The following is a 22,788-nucleotide window of genomic DNA, read 5'->3' as shown; positions in this document are numbered from 1 at the left end:
GACTAGATGATCTCCGAAGGTCCCTTCCAACCCCTGCCATTCTGTGATTATTGCATTGATTGTTAAATGACAGGTCATAACCTGGAGACCAGGTTCACATTCGCAGCACTTTAAAACCAAGTTCCTGCCTGCAGCACCTTCCCACGTGTCCAGCTTCCAGTCCTCTCATGGAGTTTTGTGGTGACCTGGCCTTCCTTGGATACCAGGTTTCTGTACAAATATAATGTAATGCTTTGTCTTTAATAAAGCTGCATACAGAGTGTATGATCTCAGTGGTTTGGGTTTTTCCCCCTCTCCCACAGTGCTGGTGTATCATCCCTCTGGACCAAGCAGGATTGACAGTAACTTAGGGCTCTGACCATTGTAGTTCCTGCAGTTTATGGGGCTGCCTGTGTCCCCCTTTCAGGATGTCTCAGGGCAGGTCATTTCTGGGTCTTGTCTTCTTGTGTGGATGGATGGAGGAGGATGGACTGTAGCATTCAACCTTTCAGGATACAGCTGCGTTTCATACCCTGTGGTTTCAGTGTTGTTCTCTTGTGCAGCGCCGTCATGAGTGAGTGTGTAAGAGTGTACTCTTTTATACAGAGTGACTGTACAAAGTGACAGGCCTTTTTCCACCAGCCAGGTGTGGCTTGTAAACGCTCAGCCTCTGAAAGGAATTGGGGATGGGGCTTGTCGCAGATCGTCCCGTTTAGTATTCAGCAGCAAGCTTTTCTGGTACAGCTCTTCAGCTTTAGTAGCTCTGAAGACCAATTTATCTGCGCAGTAAAGAGATCTGACAAATTTATGGAGGCTCAGAATCCACCAGCTGGTATTGAGAGAGTTCTGGGGTTTGGCTTCTGGGCTTGCGTGAGCGGAGATGGATTGCTGCCGTTCCCTGCCGCGCACACGGCTTTGTTTTCCCCGCTCACCACAGAAGGCTGTTGCCCATCCTCACCACCGTGGCAGGACAGGTACAGCCACAACTGTGCATTTTCAGGAGTTCCTGGCTTCTTGGAGGCATCGAATGTGTTGTGCCTGCTAATAATAGGCATATCTCTATGTAATAGCATAGAGATGCAGAGAAAGCCCTGTGCTTTCCAATAGTTTCTTGTGATGTTCACTCTTTAATATGCATAAACTACATCTGCACCTTTCATTGGAGGAAACGGGAGAAACTTGTGCGTGGGGTCGTGGGCGTATTGCCAGAGTCTCCCACCGATGAGGTGGGTCTTCCTCAAGTGAGGGAGAGCAGAGTCTCTGAGAACAGCATGCAAAATCCTGTCCTTCACTGTCCGGGCGTGTGAGATTGCAGATTCCTTCGAGGGACGTGGATGTCCTTCAGACTCACTCCATACTTTATGCCGTAGTTGCCTTTGAAGCAATAGAACTTTCTTCTCTAACGTGAATGAGAGTCTGTAGAGGATTTCCTCAGCTGCACCCTGCTCTGCTCTGCTGTCTCTGGAGAGAGCAAGCAGCAGGAATGTCCTTGCTTCAGCAGCCTGGCCATGGCTCTGCTTTAATGTGTTATCTCCAAGTCCTAGAAGCGCCCAAAACTGCAAATGCTTTCCTTATGTGGGAGTTCTCTCTCATCCTACAGGAAAAATAAACACAAGTGAAGTGTTGGGATGGTGAGACGTTCTCTGCCTGTGGAGGGTCCATCATCATTGTCTTCTGCCCTCAGGCTGCTTGGCCCCACTTGGTAGATGCAGGGACCTCCACCAGGTTCATAGCTGGCCTAGTGTCTTTTAGCAACCTGTTTTATGGAATCACTTTAATAGAAGGCCATCTTCTTACCTTCCAGGCCAGAGGAGAGAGAATGTTGCATCACAGCAGTCAGGGGTTTTGTGGCAGTTGTCTTTGAGAAGGCAGGTGACGGTTCACCATGGACTTAAGGTTACCTAATGCCTTAAGCTTGTAGGGGCGGGCGGTAGTGTGACTTACTGCGTGCTCATTCCTAGAATCCAGGAGCTGGATCACCTCTCAGATTGGACGCCTTTGTCATGCTGCCATCATGCCTTCTTTCCAAAGTATCTTGGGTTTGGCACAGGCAGGGCTGCTGTAGTTACGTGATCTTTTAAATTGGCCTCCTAAGATTCCAGAGAGAGATATTTTTTTTATGTCTTCACACTGCTTACAGCCCCTGTCGGAACAACATTATGGTTTTCTTTTATTTAGTTCTTTGACATAACAAACTATCATGAAGCAACACATTACTATGTGTCAGTTGTTCAGTAGAAACTGTGTGAGTATCGGAACAAGTCTTATTTTAAATCCTGAGTCTGTGATCTTTTTTTCTGAAGCCAAAGAACAGTAAGTTTAAGTCAGGATTTTTAGCCAAACCATGGCATGCTAACGAGGACCTGCTATTTGTTGTCAAAATTCACTTCGCTAAAACACACCTGTTTCAGAGGCAAAATGTTCCTTGTTCAGATGTTTGCAGAGCAGCTTCCTGGAGCTCTGAATGTGTTCTTACTCTGAAATATTAAGCAATTGTGACCATTTTCAGTGGAGGAAACAACTGAGCGTGCTTTGGGAACATCTGTAAAGGATTGTGTATACAGAAAAGCACTTAAGGGAAAATCCTCTGGATTTTATGTGCACCCTCTCCTTGTGTTGTCCTTTCACCAGTTGTACACAGCCTGTGATACTGTAGACTTGCACAGCTGATACGTAGTTAAACGACGTACAAAAGTTCTTTTACACAGTTGACCTGAAATGTGGGGGGAGGTGAGGACGTTGGTGTTTTATGGCTCTGCCAGGGCCAAAATCTGGATGAGGTCAAGTGTTGGAGGACTGTTCCCATTGGAAAGTTCATTTGGGGAGTGTGACTGTGCTGCAGCATGCTCAGAGGTTGCGTGGGGGGAAAATACTGATTTATTTCCGTTTTGACAGAGTCTGTGTTGATCATGTAATACTTCTGCCAATGCATGAAGCACTTCTCACTCCATTTCACTTTCTTGTGGATCCTGAAACTGTAGTATTGTACTAATCACTAAGTGAAGGATCACAATAAGAAGATACCAGGATTTATATCTTCATGGGAAACCTTACATATTAATTTAGGCCACCTTGGGTCAAAAAAACCCAACACTCTAGTCTTCAGCAGTGATTTTGCTTTGCTGGTTTGATCACTTGTTTAGACTATTAAGACTAGTGGGTGTCTGAGAGCTCTTATTCACAGGGGACCTCAGCTTACTTTGGGGTGCCCATTGAACCAATTCTTGCCATTAGGTGCTTGGCCTCATGTCCCTGTCAAAATCCCCCACCCTGGTTCCAGTAACAGGAGCTGAATTGCTGAGTTCTGACAGGGAAACTGCCTGAAGGCTTCGGAAACAAAAATATGCCAGCTCAGCAGATGACACAGAGCTGAACCAGCCCCAACGGTTGGGGCAGGAGCTTCTCTAGCTGCTCCCCCTTAAGAACCAGCCTCAGGTCACTTGGTTTTGCTTCAAGCTTTGTGCTCCGGGTAACATGATTATTGCAAATTGTGGAAAAAATCAGCAAACATTGCATTTTGGAGGTGCTCTGTAGCAGCGCCCTTGTTCCTCGGGCCTCCATTTCAGAGGCCTTTCCATCATGGTGTGAAATGGAAGGATGCTGTGGTGGAGCTGGGGGCAGGGGACAGAGCGGGGCTGCCGTACCCCCCAAGGCTGATGTGAGTCTGTAGTTCTCACAGGCTGAGCCGACTTGTCAGATCCATGCGAAGGGCTGGATCTGGGGGTGGGGGGAAGCGTCAAGCCTCTGTAGATCTTCAGCAGCAGCTTGGAGTGGAGCAGGAGCTCCAGGCTGTTCTTTTCTTGCACCACTGCTTCGGTGTGCTCCCCCTGCAAGGACAGTTCGTGGTGAATTACAGAACGCCCCGTCCCTCTGCAACCTGACCACAGGAGTCAACATCTGGTCGGAGGCTGCTTTTTGGGAGGATGTGGGACCACAGTTTCTGGTTTTGATTCTCGTTGTGCAGCTACGCTTGTTAGGGGGGGTTGAGGTTGGTCGGGGAGGGCAGAGGTAAGAATATAGACAAGGAGAAATGTGCTGATCTTCCCCTTAACTGTCTCCATGTGATGTTTGGAGTCATCCTCTGATGTACGTTCCTCCAAGCATCTCAGCTTTTCTATCTGTGTGTAACATTCAGCCTTGCTCTCTGTTGTGTCTTGCCGGATGAAATCCATGTCAAAACCACTCATTCACTTCACGAGGAACTGGAATGTAAACTGCCTCTCATCGTAGAGCAAATAGAGTGAAAACTTCTGCAATTTAGCTTTCTGTCAGTCAGGAGACCCCCCTACTTCATATACCCATGGAAATAAGATAGCTCTCTGATTCTAGCTTGCTGATTATGGCAGCTTTCAAAAATCCTCTCCATGAAGGGGAATCAGGAGCCTTACAGGCTGACAAATATCATTCACGCAGCCCTTTTCTAAACAGGAGGGGGAGAAGTGACTCTATAGAGAGTTCCGGATTTGAACAGGAGTTTAAAATGTACCATGTGAGCCCGCACGCTGCGCCGGGAAGTAGCAGAGGTGTCTGCCCAGAATGCAAAAACAGTCTCCCAGCAAGGGGCAGCACTGCTCCTGGAGAGCAGCTCTCCTCCTTTATTCAAAATGTGATTTAGTGTGGCTGGAGCTGCAGAGGGAGGGAGGGTGGGTGGGTGCCATGGGAACAGCTGGGGGAATTTGGTTCTGCCCATCCTGCCAGCTGAAACCATACCTCCAGTTCCAGGTGCCCACTTCATGTAAGAATTTCAAGTGGCTTTAGCTCTATTCCACCACAGATGGCCGGCTTCTGGCCGGCATCTTTCACTGAGCTGAAAAGCACCCAGATTGATGAATTTCCCTCTAGTGTAATTATATTGAGAGAAATAATACGGGGAAGGGGAATGAATTCCTGTGTGAGGTAGAGGAGGAGCTGGATTCAAATTGGAGTCTCATTATAATAGCAAATGTCAGGATTGTGTCATTAGAACAGTGTGCAAGGAGCTCCCAGAATTAAAAAAAAAAAATAAAATCAGTAGGTTTTGATGATTAAATGGTTTTATATGGCTTTGTCTCCGCTGTGGTTAAGTACAAAGATGGTAAAGAAACAGGGAAGGAAGAATGGGAGAGAACAGCACATGTTCTTTGGCGTAGGCTTGCGGGGGAGATGGGGGCTGTTTTCCAGCAGACTGGGATGCCTTGCCTGAAAGAAGCGTGCGTGGGGTTACCTTCCCGTGGAAGGTGAGGGGTTGAAGCAATAGGAACCACATAAGTGCTGGGTTTAGAGGTACTGGTGTTAAGATGTGCATCTTCAGCAGAGGATACAAGCTCTTCACTGGGACATCTAGGTCCTGAAATGGTACGGTCCGCACACAGACTGGCTTTCCTCTCACCCCTAACCAGCCCAAAGAGCAGAGGAGGAGGGAACCAAGCATTTCCTCTCACTGTTTGCCCGTGTAGAAGCGTGTCAGCCCGTGATCATCTGGAAAGCACTGTTTTGGAGTGAGGTGGCCCTGGCGTGTGAAGGGTGAGGTTGTGACTTGAGGTTGTTCCTCAGAGCTTCAGTTCTTGGAGCTACTTCCAGTATCGAGGATGACTCTTAAGATAGTCTTAGCTTCTGTAGTGTTCACCCTGCTCTTTACTGTGGGACATAACACTTCGTGGAGGTAACTGGCACACACTGTTGAATCAGTGGGTCCCTTCTGCCACGGACTGAGATGACAGCTTCCCGAGGATGAGTGAGAAGAGTGAAGGCTCTCTAGTCTCTTGCGTCTAAACTTAAGCTCCCACACCCTCTTGTTACATTGGCCGTAACATCTGTACCAAAATGAGAAAGCTGGAGTTCTCATTCCTGCTCCACTGCACTTTTTCATAATGCGAGGGTTTTGGCCTTCAAAAGTAAGCAGGTGTTGAAGGAAAAATAGCGAAGGCAAAGGAATCGCGTTAGTTCTTTCTGAAATATTGCCCAATTAAAATGCTGGCTATTCGTGTAAAATACATTTGCAGCAAGGTACTTCAAAATGACTTATCAACACTTGCTTTGGAGAGCACTGCCTCCAAGGTAGCACAAAATGTGAAACTAGCAATGGAAAATCACTACGCCTTTATTAAAAAAAAAAAAAGCCAAAGCAATAATTTCTTGCCCTAAGGAAGGGTGTGCCTGTCACTGAGTTGTTTAAGGGGAAGTGGGAACACTGTACTATTAACATTCATGATAAAGTGCACAGTTAATCATCATCCAGCTAGTCCTTGATTTCTCTCCTTTTCATTCTGGAGGGGTGGTGGTTAGAGGGTTTGTCATTGGAGGGAAAGGGAAATTGAATATTTAATGTGGCTTTCTTTATGACAAAGCACTAACATGACTCCCGTCTGTATTTAAATGCTGTCCCCAGGTTACGACTATGGCTATGTCTGCGTGGAGTTTTCACTCTTGGAAGAGGCCATCGGATGCATGGAAGCCAACCAGGTTGCTTTACACTTCGGTCAATGCTGCTAGAAGATTTTTAAAGTTGTTTTTTGGGGTTTTTTTTGTTTGGTGGTTTGTTTTGGTTTTTTTTTGGTGGGGTGGTGGAAAGCCAATGAGTTTGTTTTGAACCATTCAAAGGAAGATCTGTTGTATAATACACAACGCCGCGGTTTAAATGTTGTTTCCAGAAACTCGTAAAAGGCTTAGAAATGCCAGTGTGACAGAGCTGCTGGCCACCAGACGTTCCGCCCTCCTCCCTGGCGTGTGTGGGCACGCTGGCTGGAGGCAGAGCCTGGGGGCTGACAGACTCCTCATGCAGGTTTTGGCCCCGATGCTTTTCTCCTCAACCCTGAAATGCAGTCGGGAAGATCTCTGCTGGCGTGCAAAGCCTCCCCCAGCCGTGCGTGCACACACACATACACGTGTGACTGTAGGTGAGGCCTCTGGTGTGCAGCTCTGAGTCAACTCTGGCTTCCAGGCTCTGCTTTTCCGTGCGCCTGGTGTGTGGGAGAGATTCTTAATTGTGCATCTCCCCCATATCTATCCTGTCCTTTGGCAGGCTGGAGCTGCAGACCTGAGGGTTACCCTATGTGCAGTTGTGCCTGGTAAATCTGAATGTTTTCAGCCCTTAAACGTCCAAAAATGGCTTAAAACCCCAGTGATTAAGTACCCAAGGGGAGCCTTTGCTGTGACCTGGTATTTGGGGCTAGAGCTGTTGTCCAGCAGAAAGAGCAAGATGCATAAAATTTGTTAGTTAAAACGTAGATTCCCATCTCGCACCACCCTCCTGTGCCTCGGAACTGCAGGTGGTGGGTCACCCAAGAAAAGCCACTAAACAATTGATCTCCCTTCCTTCACTACAACCCTTAAGTCTCCTCTCTGCTGCTTTCTTCCCGCTAATTTGCCTGAATAAGAATCTATATCAATTATCTAAAGCCTTTTTACCTGAATCCCAAGTCTCGCTGTCATGGGAGGAGAGTCATGAGTCAGATTCAGAGCTGTGCATCTGCAAAAATGTACTTACAGTTAATGAGTCTTCACAGCTGGGGTTTCAAAGGTCCCACTAAGAGCTCACATTTGCCTCTATTTTCAGTTACAGAGGTATTGCAATTTACAAAAATGTTTTACAGAAATAATTCTGTTGCTGGGAAAGAGCCTGGCGCGTTCCCACTGGGGTGGTGGTGGGGAGCACAGAGAGAGAGAAGGCTGCAGAATTAATTATTACTTTTACCATCAGTGACAACTTTTATTTCCCCATGAGAGTTGCCACAATTCCCAATTTGTTTTGTTATCACTGGGGAATCTGTAATTATGTATGACACTCTTTTTAACCAAAGGCCTCTCCATATTCTCTCCCCAATTCTGCTCGCATGAAATAGCGTCTCCCTATGAGGGAGCAATTCCCAAATACCTGGGAATTTGGGAATTCCTCTTTTTTTTCCTGTTGTTTTTGCCTACTTTGCCCATTTGGAGCTTCCCTATATGCTTAGACAGATGTTTAACTTGATCAGATTTGGTCCGTTGCTACAGCAAAAAGCCTGTAGGCACCAGTCTGTAAATTGAACTGGGTGCCTGGAGGTGCCCAGTAAATCACTGCACACACATGCACATGGGGAGGTTCTGGCTGGCGTTCAGCTGCCTTCCCCAGCAACAGTTAGAGCAGACCTTCAGCCCTGATAGTTTTTTACCACATTTCCCTTCTAGCATCCAGGGAGGATGCTGCCAGAACCCCACATTCGATGGGGGGGATGGTCCCCAGCCACCCACTCTACCTGGGATGCCTTAAAAACAGGGTATGAAAGGCTTCCAGTTTTCCCTCCTGTCTGTGGAATGGCTGTGCGTGTGTACAGAGGAAACCTGGAAGGTGGAGTGGTTGGAGGGGATCATCTCCAAAGGCCCGCATGTGCCAAATTCTATGTTTTAGTAGAGGGACAGTAGTTTGTAATTAGTGAAGCAAGAAATGGGCTTTTTGGGGTCACCCAAACTATATGAATTTGGTCACCCAAGCTAAATATATTTGTAACCTCTGGACTGCCCCACGTAGGCTAACTTCTCTAATTTGCTCTTGATTGCGCGTGAAAGAAAAGGCCTTCTAATTATTTAAATTGAAATTTTTAAAAAAAGGTAGTGAGATTTGTATCTGACCTGCTGCAAGGGAGCTGACTTTTAAGTTCTTAGTCAAAGCCAATTAAGAGATAATCAGAAATGGAGTTATGCAATTCAGTTGTCCTTAGCCAGTAGATATCCCATTTTAACATCTTCCAGGGTAGAGTTGTAAGATCACCTCCTTAGACTGAGCATTAATTTCATTTTTACAAGCTGCAGAAGCCAAAACCTGTGTGAGCTGAGATGTAGGTTCTTTGATAGTTCAGTTATTTTCAGAAGGTTACCAGCTATCCCTGTCAAATTCTGTTGCTTGTGAGAGCATAAATAGCAAAACGGTGTCAGCCCACGGTGACATCCTCGTCCCTCTCTACTCAACCTGCCTCTTTCTCAGCCGTCTGTAGGCTGGCAATAAATAGCTTTTGCAGAGACAGCGTTTTTTGATGCTGTTTAATTCCTGTTTAACTGCCCCTGCCTAAAGAGCAATGTGCTACATCCCTGTATTATATAATTCTGATGTTGTGAAATCCTTTTGCTTTCCTCAGCCCAGACCAGCGCCCACTTAAGATCATTCCCAAAGTTGCTAACGACAGATTTACCAGGTCCAACTGCCTCCATTCAGTCAGTCTAGCACGTGTATGTGACCGCTGAGATTTGAGGGGGCTTTCTATTAAGAACATCATGATAAAGAAAACGTCCATCTTCTACGTTGCCTTAATTTTGTAGGGGATTTTCATTCCACTTGTATTAACTGCCGCAACAAACCTAACGAAAATACACCCCACCCCCCCTTATTAATTGCTTTGCCTTGTTGATTGTTGCGTTGGCGATTTATTACAGCTGAAGGGGCACCTCTGACGTATGTGAGAGGTGATGGCTCGCCGTTATGGCTGTGTGGAGGTGTTGGGGGGCAGGTTGGGCTGAGCCAGGCGCTGGCACCAGCTCTCCTGCTGTCTTTGGTAGGGCAGATGGGCTGCCGGGTTGTTTGGCAGAACCCGGGTGCAGCCCCATGGTTGGTGATGCTCCTGTTGGTCTTTATGAGTTGGCTGTTGTTTGACTTCTACGAGAGGGCACCTCTTTTCTGTCTGTGATGAGCTGCTTTTCTGTTGGGGAAAGACAAGTATTTTGTATGGGAAATGGGATTTCTGTCTGTTAAGCCACATGGTTTCTCCTAAATAGTCTTTCCCTCCTTTATTCTTATTTTTGAGAGGTTGTAGTGTGGTGTGGCATTTGTCTTGCTGCATTTTGCTTGCGTTCAGGCTTGGTGGAGCCCCTGGTGTAGTAGCCATCCTGTCTGGGGGCAGCAGCTTGGCTTCTTGGCGGCAACTTTGGGAACACATCCCGTGGGTCTTGTTCTCCATGTGTGTTGGGATCTCTTTGCGCTCCTCCTTCATCTGTAGAAGCAGCACAGATTGTAAGTGTGTTATTTGATGTGTATCCTTCCTGTGCTGTCGTGTATCATAAAAGCAGGTGAAGAAGGAGAACCGGAGAGAGCCTGTCTCTGCTGCCTGGATATTCTACTGTTTTCACTGAGATAGGGCTGGTTGTTATACATGCAGAAACAGAATAAGCTTTTTTTTTTAAGTTTGGGAGCAAATTCCTCGTCTTGACTGACTACGTAGTATTGTCTCCAAATCCTCTCAGGCCTCAAACTTAGCAACACTGGCAGTGTGAGTATTTCTGAGCTTTTGTTGCTAGTAACTAACAGCTTTGGAATCCTTGCTTCCTGTTTCTTCAGTATGAGGGCGAAAATGGGAGAGCTATAGCATGAACTTTGGAAAATACATAGTTCATAAATTATTGAGGAGGTCTCCAGGCCTGTGCTAGAGCAGTCATTCCAAGACCTGCTCCTGTGCCTTCCTGCGCTGAGACCGGCTCGTTTTGGGGAGTGGTTTCCCCTATGGTCCTGGTTCAGCTTCCTGAGCGTGGGGGCACCTCCATCCTCTGCCCATTTCTTGCTGGAGAGGGTAAGAGGGATTCTGCCTGGATTTTGTGGGTGCTCCCTTGAGCACATCCCACCACCGTGCAACTGGAGGCATCAGCCGCGTGTTTCTCCTGCTCTCAGCCCATCCCATTTTCTCCGTTCACTGCAGCGCTTTCCTGCATTGGGTGTGAAGGTAGCTGCTGGTGCAGATCAGGCTCCACGGGCATTTCTACACCACTAACACGGTGGTGTTAAAATCTCCGAGATGCTTTGACAAGCAGGCAACGCCCAGGACCTTCTGTCCTGAAAACATGAGCGGTAACCAGTCACAACTCCCCGTGGCTTCCCAGTTAAATACAGAAGGAGCTTGTGGTTGTCCTGAGAACGCTTCCGTGCCGGGGACCTGTAGCTTAGATTGTTTATTGAAGCCTCGGGTGCAAGGAGTGTATTGCAGTTTGTGAGAGAAAACGGGTGTCCAAACATCAAAAATAATTGTTTTCCTTTTGGTAGGATATGTCAAGTTGTGGAGTCTGGCATTTTTTTTCCCTAGAATCTGCCAAATGCCCCCTGTAATGGGAGATGACACCCGCCTCAAGTGCATTTTCACATGCTGTCTGCTTTCCATCAATTCTCGCTTGACAATGTCACTCCATCTCTGTAGCTTTACCCTCCAGTTGGAGGGTGACGGTGACAATTCCATGTATCCACAAACACACTGAGATCCCTTTGTGCGTGATGCTCAGGGCGCTGGAGATGGCCTTGCTTTTGATGTGTCCCCCTTGGGTTATCTGCTGCCATTATCTCCTGCTTTTCCCGTTGTATATTAGGTGCGTGGATTTTCCTCCGGTTTCATCATTAGCACGCATCTTTTTTTCCCTATTAAAACCTGTTCAGCTTTTGACCACGTGGATTTCTAGGATTAGCTTTTGGAGTCTTGCAGCGTGTGTATATAGAGAGGAAAGTCTTGTGTACCTAGGCAGTGTTTCTTCTCTAAACATCCTAATGATTTGGGAAACATGCACATTGTGGAATCATTTTTATGATCCAGGTGACCTATGGAAAGTTCCCTCCGTAGGCTTGTAATCAGATGAGTGTATTTCCAGGCAGCAGGGCTGATTTTGGGCGCGGGGGGGGTTGTGTCTGATTCAGGGTATGACCTGGTCACGAGCTCACCCTGGTCTTGCATCACTGGGGCTCAACGTGTTGAGTCAGTCATTCCCACTTGTGTCTCACTAATCACTGCATCGTACCGTGATTTAATTGGAGTCGTAAGCCTCTGGGATGCAGAAGGCTGCGGAAGGAGGCTCCTAGTGCTGGGCAGAGGCTTCTTGCCTGTGAATAAGCATCGGCTCTGCCTGTGATGACCTGTGAGAGGCCTGGGTGCGTGGGTGTCCGTGTGTATATCCTGCAGTGATGTCCGTGTGTATATCCTGCAGTGGTGTCTGTGTGTATATCCTGCAGTGGTGTCTGTGTGTATATCCTGCAGTCATGTTGTGATAAACGCACTGCTTCTCTGTTCGGAAGGGCTGACTTAATCTCTGCGGGCTGCAGAGGCCTTCCTCATGCAGGGAAGGGTGTCTTTAGTTGCAAAACGCAACTGCCAAAAAATTCTGGTACTGAAAATACTTCTGTGGACCTTCTCTTTTGTCATCTCAGCACCTTCTGTTATCTCAACTCTTCGAGCCGTGCGAATCTTCTTCGTTTCTCTTCCTTTGGCACAGGAGGTCGTAAGAGATCTTCTGCCAGATACTTCACACGCTCTTCATTCAGCCAGTGGTAGCTGCCCATCCACATGGATTTTCTAGCCCTACACGGATGAAAAACTACCACCTTCTTGGCAGTGTGTGTATATCCTGCAGTGATGTCTGTGTGTATATCCTGCAGTCATGTTGTGATAAACGCACTGCTTCTCTGTTCGGAAGGGCTGACTTAATCTCTGCGGGCTGCAGAGGCCTTCCTCATGCAGGGAAGGGTGTCTTTAGTTGCAAAACGTAACTGCCAAAAAATTCTGGTACTGAAAATACTTCTGTGGACCTTCTCTTTTGTCATCTCAGCACCTTCTGTTATCTCAACTCTTCGAGCCGTGCGAATCTTCTTCGTTTCTCTTCCTTTGGCACAGGAGGTCGTAAGAGATCTTCTGCCAGATACTTCACACGCTCTTCATTCAGCCAGTGGTAGCTGCCCATCCACATGGATTTTCTAGCCCTACACGGATGAAAAACTACCACCTTCTTGGCAGCTCTGTCCTGCCTTGCCTCAGGAAGCAAACCATGCTAAGCAAAGTATTTTAAAATAGCTGCGTTTTTAACTGGAAGAGTTGTGAAGCTGCTGCTTCTTGCTCTGCTTGTGTGATCCCAGCTTGCCATGTCCCTCTGTCTCCCTGCTCTTATTCCAAAATCCTGTCCTCCTCCTCTCCTTCAGCCTCACCTTACCCCTGTGATGAGGATGGTGTGCTTTTGATGCTGCTCTACTGCTGCTCTGTAATGGGACTGTCTCGGAGGGACAGCTTCTGAGTGAGCTGCTTGGAGCAGGCAGCAGATGCATAAGCAGGACTTCCTTAGTATCTCTGGTGGCTGCTGGGGGCGTGTGGTCCAGCAGGGTTATCTCAGGACTGGAAATATTGCTGTATATTGCAGAATTATTTATTCCGGGTGCTGAAGCTCACTTGGGCTGCTGTATAAATAGGTTGTTCCAGGTAAAGCATCCTTCCCTGCCCTTCTCCAAAATGAAACTGTTCTCCCTCTGGCCCCTGGGCATTTATGTTCTGATTGTGGTTTTATTGGGGTTTTTTGCTGGTTGACATTAACAAATCTGTATGATGATATATCTCTGAAATATCCCTTCTTTCCCTGTAGATCTCCAATGCCTTGCTAATCGAATACTCCTCTGTTGGGGTAGATGTTCTCTTTGCAGTGCCAGGAGCTTGAGCTGGCAAACATTAAGGAACAATTGGGATTTCCTGAAGTTTGTTTGAATAACTTGACCCAGGAGTGTTGCCAAGATGAATGTCCGGTCCTGTCTGGCTGAGGGATGGTATGATGTGACACACCAGTCCTTGCGGCACATCGCTCGCTCCCGTTGGGTACCACATGCCGCTGTGCAGCATCCAGAGGTGCACGGGGATGGATACTCTGGTGGCTCAAAGCCGTTGTAAAAAATGGAGTTACTTGAAAACTGCTTGTGAATATGAAGTGCAACGTGTACCACAGATAAGTCTGCTCTCTGCCCCTTCCATAGTGCTGAAGTTGTGTTGCAGAGCACTCGCTGGCAGAGCAACTCCTGAGAAATAGCTTTGTTTCAGTCGTCGTCAGCGTGTGAACTGTTTTCCTGACTGACGTGGCATCTGGCACGCTCAGCCTTTGAAATCGTTGGTAGGTGAGATTTTGCCGTGAGCTAGAAAGGGTTGGAAGTGGTCCTTGGATGCATACGCAGGGTACAGATGCTACCCTGCCTGGGGAGCTATCAGGTCCTCTCCTCCTGACGTGTTAATGGAACAGTTGTGTGACAGCGAGGAGATCTTAGTCGCAGATTTTACATATCGGTGCATTTTCACCTTTAAACGAAGAGCAGTGTTTTACTGCTGACTGCTCTTACAGATTGTATGGTTTTTATTGTGTTTACATGTGTGATTGGTTGATTTTCTATGAAGGTCTGTGGGAACTCTAAATATATTCTTGTGTAACCCTTTGGGAGGTGCTTATCGTTGTAGCCTGAAAGTGCTTCAAAGGAGCGTGGTGAATCAGGGGTAGGACAGGTAGCGTGTTGCCACAGTTGAGAGACTGTATATGGGGTCAGAAGGTGATTTTTGGATTAAGATGTAAAATCCCTTGATCAAGCTCCTGTATGAAACTTGGTAAGACTCACGCCGCTAATTTGCTTTGATGCTTTTGAAGTCATCCCTTAAGTAAGCTGGTGACTAACAGACCTGCAGATGCACCATCAGAAATTCCCTCTGTACTCTGGGAGGCGGGTGGTGCTGATGGAATGACTGAAGTTCCTTCAAGGAGACGCAGAGGCAGCGAGAGGGAAATGTCCGTATGGGTTCAGCTTACGTGAATAAAGGCATCTCGGTGAGCACAACATCACTTTCTTTTCCAGGGCAGGAGCGTTTTCTATCACGTTTTTGCCAGAGTGGCTTGCACAAGACCTGTCATTGTGAAAGAGACGTCAGTCCTTCTCAGGCCAATCCCAGCAACGTGGAGGGGAATACCAGATACAAGCACATGAGCCAGATTATAGCGCTAAGGCTCCATCTGGACTATTGTGATAAGTGGGAGCACACCAGAATGTTGTTACAGTTTTGACTTGATGAGTCGTTTTTGTTAGCTGCAGCATCAGAACTCTGCCTTCGTGCTTTTATGCTGTCTTGGCGGCGATTGCTTTTTCCATCCCTCGGTGCACTGTTGATGTTGGATTGCTGGAACAGGAAGGTAAAAGGTTGAGTTTAGATGCTGAAAAAAAAATATGTCAAACCGCAGAGTCCCGGGGGTTTAAGGAAGGCAGAAGCACCATTTCCTTCTCTTAGAATAGCAATGGGCAGACTGATGCTTTGCATAAACTTTTTTAATTTTGCATAACTCTGGTTATGATAGACAGCGAGAGAGCTGGAATTCCCTCCAGAGGTGGATTTTGGTCAGTTTTCTTCCTAACTGAATTCGTGCTGGACCTCTATAATGTAAATTGTGGAAGTTTAGGTAGCATGAATGATGGTACATTCAAAACGAGCACCTTGAATTTTCCTATTTTCTGCTTGCATTATCAGGATCACACAAGGAAGAGGTGAAATTCCTATCTTTCACATTTGATGGTGCAAGACAAAAGCTGTGGCAAACAGTCAGCAACTTTTATTTGTGAATTTCTGTTTCGATTTGACTGTAACTGGGCTGTTAACGTTCTTGACTGGAAGTGAAACATGATTACAGTGGAAAACGGGGGCTGGCACGCCTGAGTGGGCTCTTGTGTCGTTATCCATCAATCACAGGCAACAGGGAAACAGGTATTTAACACAGAAGGACACACAGTTATTATCCGCCCCACTCCCCTGCAAGCTGTGGGGCACCTTCAAGGCTCTTATTAAAGCTTTAATACCTGCAGAGATCACAAGAAGCACTGAGAGCTTGAGAAACAAGCGAGCGGGAGTGTTGCTGTCGCTGCGTCTGTGCAGGACAAGGAGAGGTGGTTGGTGGTGTCCTCCTGCATCTCCATCACTTCGGGCCACCTGTAAGTTCAGTTAGTTCTGTCTTCCGCAGGATGAACAAACAGCTTCCAGAAGTAGATTTCCCAAAGGACGAGAGTCTAAAACCGAGTGCGTCATGTAATGATCTTTAATGAGGGTCAAAGCAGTAAAGCTGTAAACATGAGATTTAAGTATTTAAATCTCTGAAATTGTCTCCTTTGGAACAAGAAGAGGAAAGTAATTCTCTTCTGCTTTCATAGACAGCAGGGGAAATCTTAGTTTTTGTGATGTACAGTCCATGTCTTAGCAGGAAATTAGCAATATTCAGATGGGCTTCATGTACCAGATTTGAGCCAGGATGGCTGTAAAAGCTCAAGGAAACATTCAATGTACTTTTCCATCAGGGATCTCAGGAGCAGAGTTAACAGAGAAAGTAATTTTAAGTCCTCAGAATCCCAAGATGTATTTTCTAACACATAAAATCAGGTTGAGAAGTCTCACTTAGAAGCTGTCTCATGGCGCGAAGCTGTACATTAATGGTCTGATGACTAAGGTATTTTACTGTTTATAGTCCTAGGTATTTGAAAGCCTGATTGTTTCTCCCCAACTTGTGATATCGCTGGAGAGGAGAGCTGAGGTGGTTTGGGGTTGTTTTTCCCTCTGACAAGGCATTCTTCTGTGCCTGGTCCATGTGAGATCAGTGTTTGTTCTCTGCCACTGCCTGCTGCTCTGCCCATTGCACTGACTTCCCTTGTCTGGTTTTCTTCTGGAGTGTGCTAAGCCAGTCATTAAATGTAAGAAATTAATTCCAAAATGTTTAATAGACGCCCCTTAGTGACAGGGAAGTGGTTGATCAATCTGATAGTGAGAGGAGCAGCCCAAAGCATCACCTCTGCTGCCCCAGTGGTTGCTGTGGTGCAGGGGGGGCTGCAGGCAAGTACCCTTGGGCTGCAGCGATGCCCTGTGGGCTGGTCTCTACCTGGCGTGGTACATCCCTGGGTGCTGGAGCCCTGGAAGAGGTTCAAGTGACAATATTTGAGCCACCCATTACTGTGCTGCTTATGTGACAGTCTACAGAGATGTCTCTGCTTGCTGTTTCCCCTTCCCAGTCCCTTAGGGATGCAGCCAAGCTGGGGCACAATGGGGAATCCTGTTCGTTTCCTTCCCCGGGGTCAGGGTTATCATAGGAACTGCTCTCCTGCACACTCACCTCCCTGGCCAGACTTTCCTGAAGAGCTGAGGTCAGCCAGCGCAGTCTTGGAGCCTGCATATCACATTGGAGAGTCACTTCTTCTGCCTCTTGTGCCTTGACAAGGCAATAAGCTCCTTTCTTCAGCAATTCTGGGAATTTGTCAGGAAGGAGGGGTCTGGATGATGTGTAGTGCAGTTTCCTGGGTGAACCTCTTAAACCTCAGTGCTCCTGTAAAGGAGGAGCTGCTGGGTCCTGTGGGGAGCTGTGACACCACTGGTGTTACCTCGCATCCATGCCAGGCGGGCAGAAGCTCATTTCCTTCCAGAGGGCTCAGATCACTCCACGCTCACACCATGCCAGGTTTCTTGGGCAAATACTGACCCAAGAGCAGCCATTTCCCAAATCAGCTCTTAAGAAGAGCTCTCTTAAGAAGCAGCAACTGCTCAGGTGTAGAAATCAGTCCATGTTTCAGCCTGAAGATGTGCCAGCTGCCTTGTGGTTCTGTCCGGGGGTGACTGTTGAGGAACTGGAGTTAGCTTTTGGACAAGCCACCTCAAGATCCCAATGAGGTGCTGGGAATCATCACTGAGATGACACAGGTAGGTGTTGTACTGCTGGTCCATTCCCCCCTGGCATCTGGCAGGGTTCTCCCTCTTATCCTTTGGGAGTCAGTATCAGGCACCCACTTTTGCCATTAACTAGGAATTTAGGCATGTTGAGAAATAAAGTTTCAAAGGACAAAACCCTCTTTTCATCTGGAGCTGTTCGCTTTTCCCAGGGTTTTGGGGTCTTTTCCTTTCAGCAGAGAGGCTGTCCTGTGGAGAGGTTGAGCCAATGAAGGCTCCTGGTGCTTTATTTAGTGGGCACAGAAGTGAGTTTGGAGGCAGGTTTGGGGGAGCCTCTGGACTGCTCTCTTCCCCGTTTACAGTCAGTGTGTTTTTAGGGAACGTTTGCTGCTGCGCAGAACACCCTGTGCTCTGGTCACCACGCAGGTCAAACCGTGTTGGAACTGGTATGTAATCCCATGGGTACATGTTCTAGCAAAAGGACACACTTTTGGTTGGGTGTGGGGTCTTTAAATGCTTAATCAAATAAATTTACCCCTTTAAGGCAGAGCTTTCCAACCTGACTTTTTTCCAGCATGATTTTGCTTTGGAATTGCTCTTTAGTGTTTTGATATTGTACTTCAAATCCATGAGCTGGGCCTTTCTTCATTGTTCTCCCAGTTTCCTTATGGCCATTGCTAATTGTAAGGTACCCCTGGGGGAAATGCACAGGAAGGTCCCAAGGTGAATTAGTGCATTGTGCTCACAGGCTTGATTTTTATATTGTGTAACAGCGTTATGGGATGAGATGACCTTTGAGGAAGAAGGTAGCCATGTAACAAAATACTGAGAAATATGTCCGGGCATTAGAGCAGCACTTTGAAGGGAGAAGGGAAATTCCTGTGTTGGGAGCAAAGGGAGTCTTTGAAACTGCTGTTGTTCAAATAGAGTCCAGGCAATAGACGATGGTGAACGAGAAAATGAATATAGATGAGGCAGAGCCATGTGGACCCTTCCCTAGAGCCGACTATGAATAATGGTACTCAATATGCTAAATATTTAAATACTCTTAAGTTTTGATAGTTTAAGTATACGTTTCAAGTAGAGGATTCAACCTGATTGATACTTTTTTGAGCACTGGAACAAGAGTTTGATATTTGTGACCTTCTTAGCTTACCCTGCAGTAAGTCCTTCACCATCCATGCTTCTCTTTAGCTGTGGAGTGGGAGCGCAATCCCTAACACCAGAGCACAGAAATTGTGCCCCTTGGAGCTGTTATTTCCTAGAAACCCTGTTCTGACCCCTTCATACTGTAAAGGAAAAGCTTTCATTTTAAAATTTCCACATTTTTCCAGTGATCCTATGGTGCTGCTCTGCAAAGGTGCCCTCTTCAGAGAGATGAGGGAAGCTGGACAGGGAGACGTCAGGGTGGGTAGAAGCTCCACTTGGCTTCCCTAGATCGAAGAAAACTTTCAGATGTGTTGAAATCTCCTTAAAGAAGAGAGAAGCCATTCCCATCACCTGCCACCCAAGGCCGGCCCTAGAGCAAGTGGAGTCCTCAGCACATTGTGTGGTTTTATAAGCTACAACACGTCGCTGTTATCCTTCTTGGAGCCACCACAAGGAGCTTGCACGGCTTTGGTGGCGTTCTCAGGGCAGGACTGAGTGTGCTGACATGGGAAGCAAACGCTGTGTTTAAAAGATACGCACTTTTAAAAGTTCTAACTTGGAAGTGAATTGGAGTTCAAAATGCAGGCAATAAAAACGTAGAGAGCTGGCATAGTCTGGAAGACAATTTCTGTGTAAGTTTGCAAAAAAGGATGTCGGTGAGGGGAGATGGATTCTAGAAAGATGCCGGGACTTGCTTAAAAAGAGTGGCTGGTATCCAGGGAATTTAGAAATTGTAGGAAGAAAACAGGAGGTGTCTCAGCAGGCTAGATGGGGTGTCTGTGGAAATAAAGGATGCAGATGGGCACCTTCTGCTAAAGGACAAATGACCTGGATGACCAGGCAGACCAGGAGACCTCAAGAGGGCTGCCCTGGGAGTGTGTGGAAATGGAAACTTGTGTGTTATGGTAGATGGTCCCAGTGCAAGTGGGTAATGGGTTTTGTATGAAAGGTGTTTGAAAAAGAGGCACTGAGGACTATCTGGGACGAAGTAATCCTTGTGTAGCATCTTCATCTGTTATATTTAGCTACTACATCTTTAGGACTCTCTTAAGTCATCCTCCTAATGCCTCAGTTCTGTGTTAGTGCCATCATTTTAGTGCCTGAAATGATGTTCTGTTAACTCAGGATTGATGGTGACATCAGGATTGATTTTTGGACTCTCAGTCTCAAGCCTCCCCTGACCTTGAAGAGGGTGAGCCCTGAGCATGCCATGCTGGTTGGCGTCAGAGCACTGTTGAGATGATTGCCTCACTGCTGAGTGCTTCGAGGTGATACCACGTTGTCCTGGTTTGAGCTCTTCAGCATTGCTGATGCCCAGGAGCCAAACAGTGGTCACCTTTCCAGGTGACCACTAACACAACTAGTGTGCAAGACTCATCTCAGTGTTAGTCTTGGTAGAGACCCGTCATGATAATACGCAGCAAGGTTGTTTGGATCTGTTGGGTGATGGAACCATTCCCCAGGGATCCACCACTTGTCAGACTGTCCTTTTTCCCTGTATTATCTCGGATCTTCTGCTTTGCCTGTTGGCTACTCAACAGTAGAGCACTGGACACTGATAGATCATGCTAGTGAAAAGAAGTCCCTGAGCCACAAATGGTTAGGGAGCTGGAGAAGGGGGCTGAGAGACCTGGGGAAAGTTCCACTATTTTAGGAGTTTGCTTGTAGTTACTGTTCCTGTAGGAAATGCCAGATTGCTGCACCACCCGGCAGCAGGCTGCATTGCTCTCGTTTCTTCATTTCTCCACGTTGCGCTCTGTTTTCTAAATGTTTAATTACAGATGGGTTGTGGGTTCACAGCTTTTCTCATCTGCTTTTTGTCAAAGGTAAGCAGATGTACTGCCTGTTGCTCTGCAGAGTTGAGTCCCTTGTGCAGCAGCTGCCAAGGAGCTGGGAGATAAAAACTTCAGCATATGGAAAAAATGGGATGAGAAGCCAGTTTCTGTGGCTGAGATGATCTTGTTTTGAAATATATCCAGCTGGTTTCTTATCCTCCCAGGTGCCTTGGTCTTGGCCCTCTGCTCTGTCCTGGGAAGCTGCTGCCTCCTGAATTCCCGGAGCAGCTGGGGATGGGTGGGTTAGAGGGACCTTTGGTGTTTGGCCCCGTCTGTTTGCTTTATCGGAAAATGAATTCCTTAAGGGAGGGAGCCTTGTGCTCTCCCTGCCATCTCTCCTCCGGCCTCTCTGCAGAGACAAGAGCCGTGCCAGAGAAACAGGATGCCAGCATGTAATTTACATTGCGTCGTGGTTGGAGTTGTTATATTTGCATTTATAATCCGTGCTCAGATAGGAGCAAAACCTGAAAGCAGCCTGATTTGCCGTTACGATTAGATAACCCGGGTTCTGCTGTCAGCCCCTTGTCTCCCTGTGCTGACCAGTGCGTCTGGAGGCCAGGACTGGAAAATCCCCTGAGGATGGTGAGACCTCGCTGGTCTAGGAACTGCTGCTGGGACCATGGGCTCCCTCTGCATTCCCAGGCTGCCTCCTGGGGTACTGTCTGAGCCTCCCCGAGGCAATAAACACCAGTCATTAATCGCTTTAAATAATCTTTAAATGACGGATGTATAATGATTTTTGAATAACCATCCTAATTATAGTAAATATGCATAAGAGGGTTGAATTAACATCATGGAAACAAGGTTAATTCTGGTATTTTAATGTGACTGCTTTGCTGTGCTGCCCATGAGCATTCTTTTGTCATAATCTTCATATGCAATTTTATATGTTTGCAAACGATATTTTCAGTTTGGTTTTAACACGTGGAACCATGTCGGTCTTCTGACTTGGTTATTACTCAGCCAGAAGGATACCAGAACCTTTCAGTTCATGGCACGGATCTGTTCCATTTAAGCAAACTATGAACAATATAAGGAAATAATTAGCTGAAGTGGTGTTTGCTTTTCTGCACGAGCCAGCTGCTGGAGGAGATCTGGATATGGTTCGCTTGTGGTGCAGGCACCTCCTGCCCTCCCTTGGTTGCTGGTCTCTGGTTGTAGCCAAAGAGGAAACTTTGGCTTATTGATCCTTGTAGATTTGGGGGCTCCGGAGCTGAGCCTTGGTTCTGGTCCAAAAATGATCTGCGCCGCTCCAGGTGTGTCGTCTGTAAAGCTGTGACTGTTCCCCTGAGTCAGGTACCCACGGCCTTTGGTGTGACAAGGGACAGTGGCGTGTGGTTGCCATCCCACTGGAGGTGCTGGAGCAGACTCCAGCTTCCCCCACAGCTTTCCACAGCTGCTACATCCCTGTCTCCGTGTGGTTCCTCAGCCCCGGTGGTAGCTGCTGAAGCGTGACCCATGGGGTGGAAAGCTTGAAGAGCTGTCAGCTCATTGTTAAAAGCTTCCAAAGTGAGATTTTACTGAAGGTTTTAACGTTCGGCCAAATTCAGTTAAAGCAAAAGCCTGGTTTGATTCGAGGGAGCGTGCCCTGCTACGAAAGCTCTCCGTGTTTCAAATTTTCTAGGTCACTCTTGGATGCTCTACATTTTTTTTCAGAGAAACAGTTAGCAAAAAGTTTGACATCGATGATTTATATTCTTCTGTCGTCTCGGTCTTGGAGAGCACAGAGATACTTTTTTGGCAAGTTCTTCCCCTCCTCATCCCCCAGTCAGCATCATTAGAAGGCTGTCAACAAGCATGAAAAATACCAGCATGCCAACTGTAAATGTTAATTGGGAGATGAGCAGCTGAAGTGGGCAACCCGTGCCGGGCCTGACCTGCAGCCGTCTGTCTCCTGGCCCTCTCAGAAGCTTCCCAGGGAAGTGTGATGAGACTGACCCGTGCTCACCTTCCTGCACAACTTCTCCTGCCCACGGGACCTCTGTTGGGAGCAGGAGGGTGAGTTCCTTCCTTCCTAAAGCGGTACGATCGCAAAGAGGTTAAACAAGAGATGAGTTAAAACTGACCTCATGAGTGGACATCACATGTGGTAGGAGTGTGGTCTGGTTTTTTGTATAGAGTTAAGGTTACTTTTACCACTTGGATCTTACTGATATTTTTTTAATGCTTCTGGTTTAACTGCCTTTGGTGACGAAGAGCTTGGAAACTGTTCTAGTAAAACCGGAGTTTTGTTGCTGAAGCCTTGTGCCTGGCTGACATGCGGTCTCCAGAGTGTTTTTAGAAGGATTTCATCACCCATGGATAGCGTGGCTAAGGGGATTTCCCCTTTTTCTTTCTCTCTCTTAAAGTCACTTGTGGGTTTTGTCCCCACTCAGTGAAGGGTTTCGGAGTGTTGCTACTCGCTGAGTGCGCTTTCTGCAAAC

The 22,788-nt window shown here is 47.1% G+C and overlaps 1 protein-coding gene across 1 annotated transcript in view; it reads left to right on the top strand.

Annotated features, from left to right (window-relative positions):
- Nucleotides 1–22,788, top strand: part of RBM6 (RNA binding motif protein 6) — a 60,087-nt gene that overhangs the window by 16,614 nt on the left and 20,685 nt on the right. Inside the window, exon 6 of the mRNA XM_014953535.1 lies at nucleotides 6,347–6,420. Within this exon, the coding sequence (XP_014809021.1) occupies nucleotides 6,347–6,420 (74 nt within the window). The remainder of the gene's footprint in view (nucleotides 1–6,346; nucleotides 6,421–22,788) is intronic.

The sequence above is a fragment of the Calidris pugnax genome, unplaced genomic scaffold (genome assembly GCF_001431845.1).
Source record: "Calidris pugnax isolate Ruff unplaced genomic scaffold, ASM143184v1 scaffold247, whole genome shotgun sequence".
Lineage (NCBI taxonomy): Eukaryota > Metazoa > Chordata > Aves > Charadriiformes > Scolopacidae > Calidris > Calidris pugnax.
Note: the sequence above shows the minus strand (reverse complement) of the source record. Positions and strands in the feature narration are given on the sequence as shown.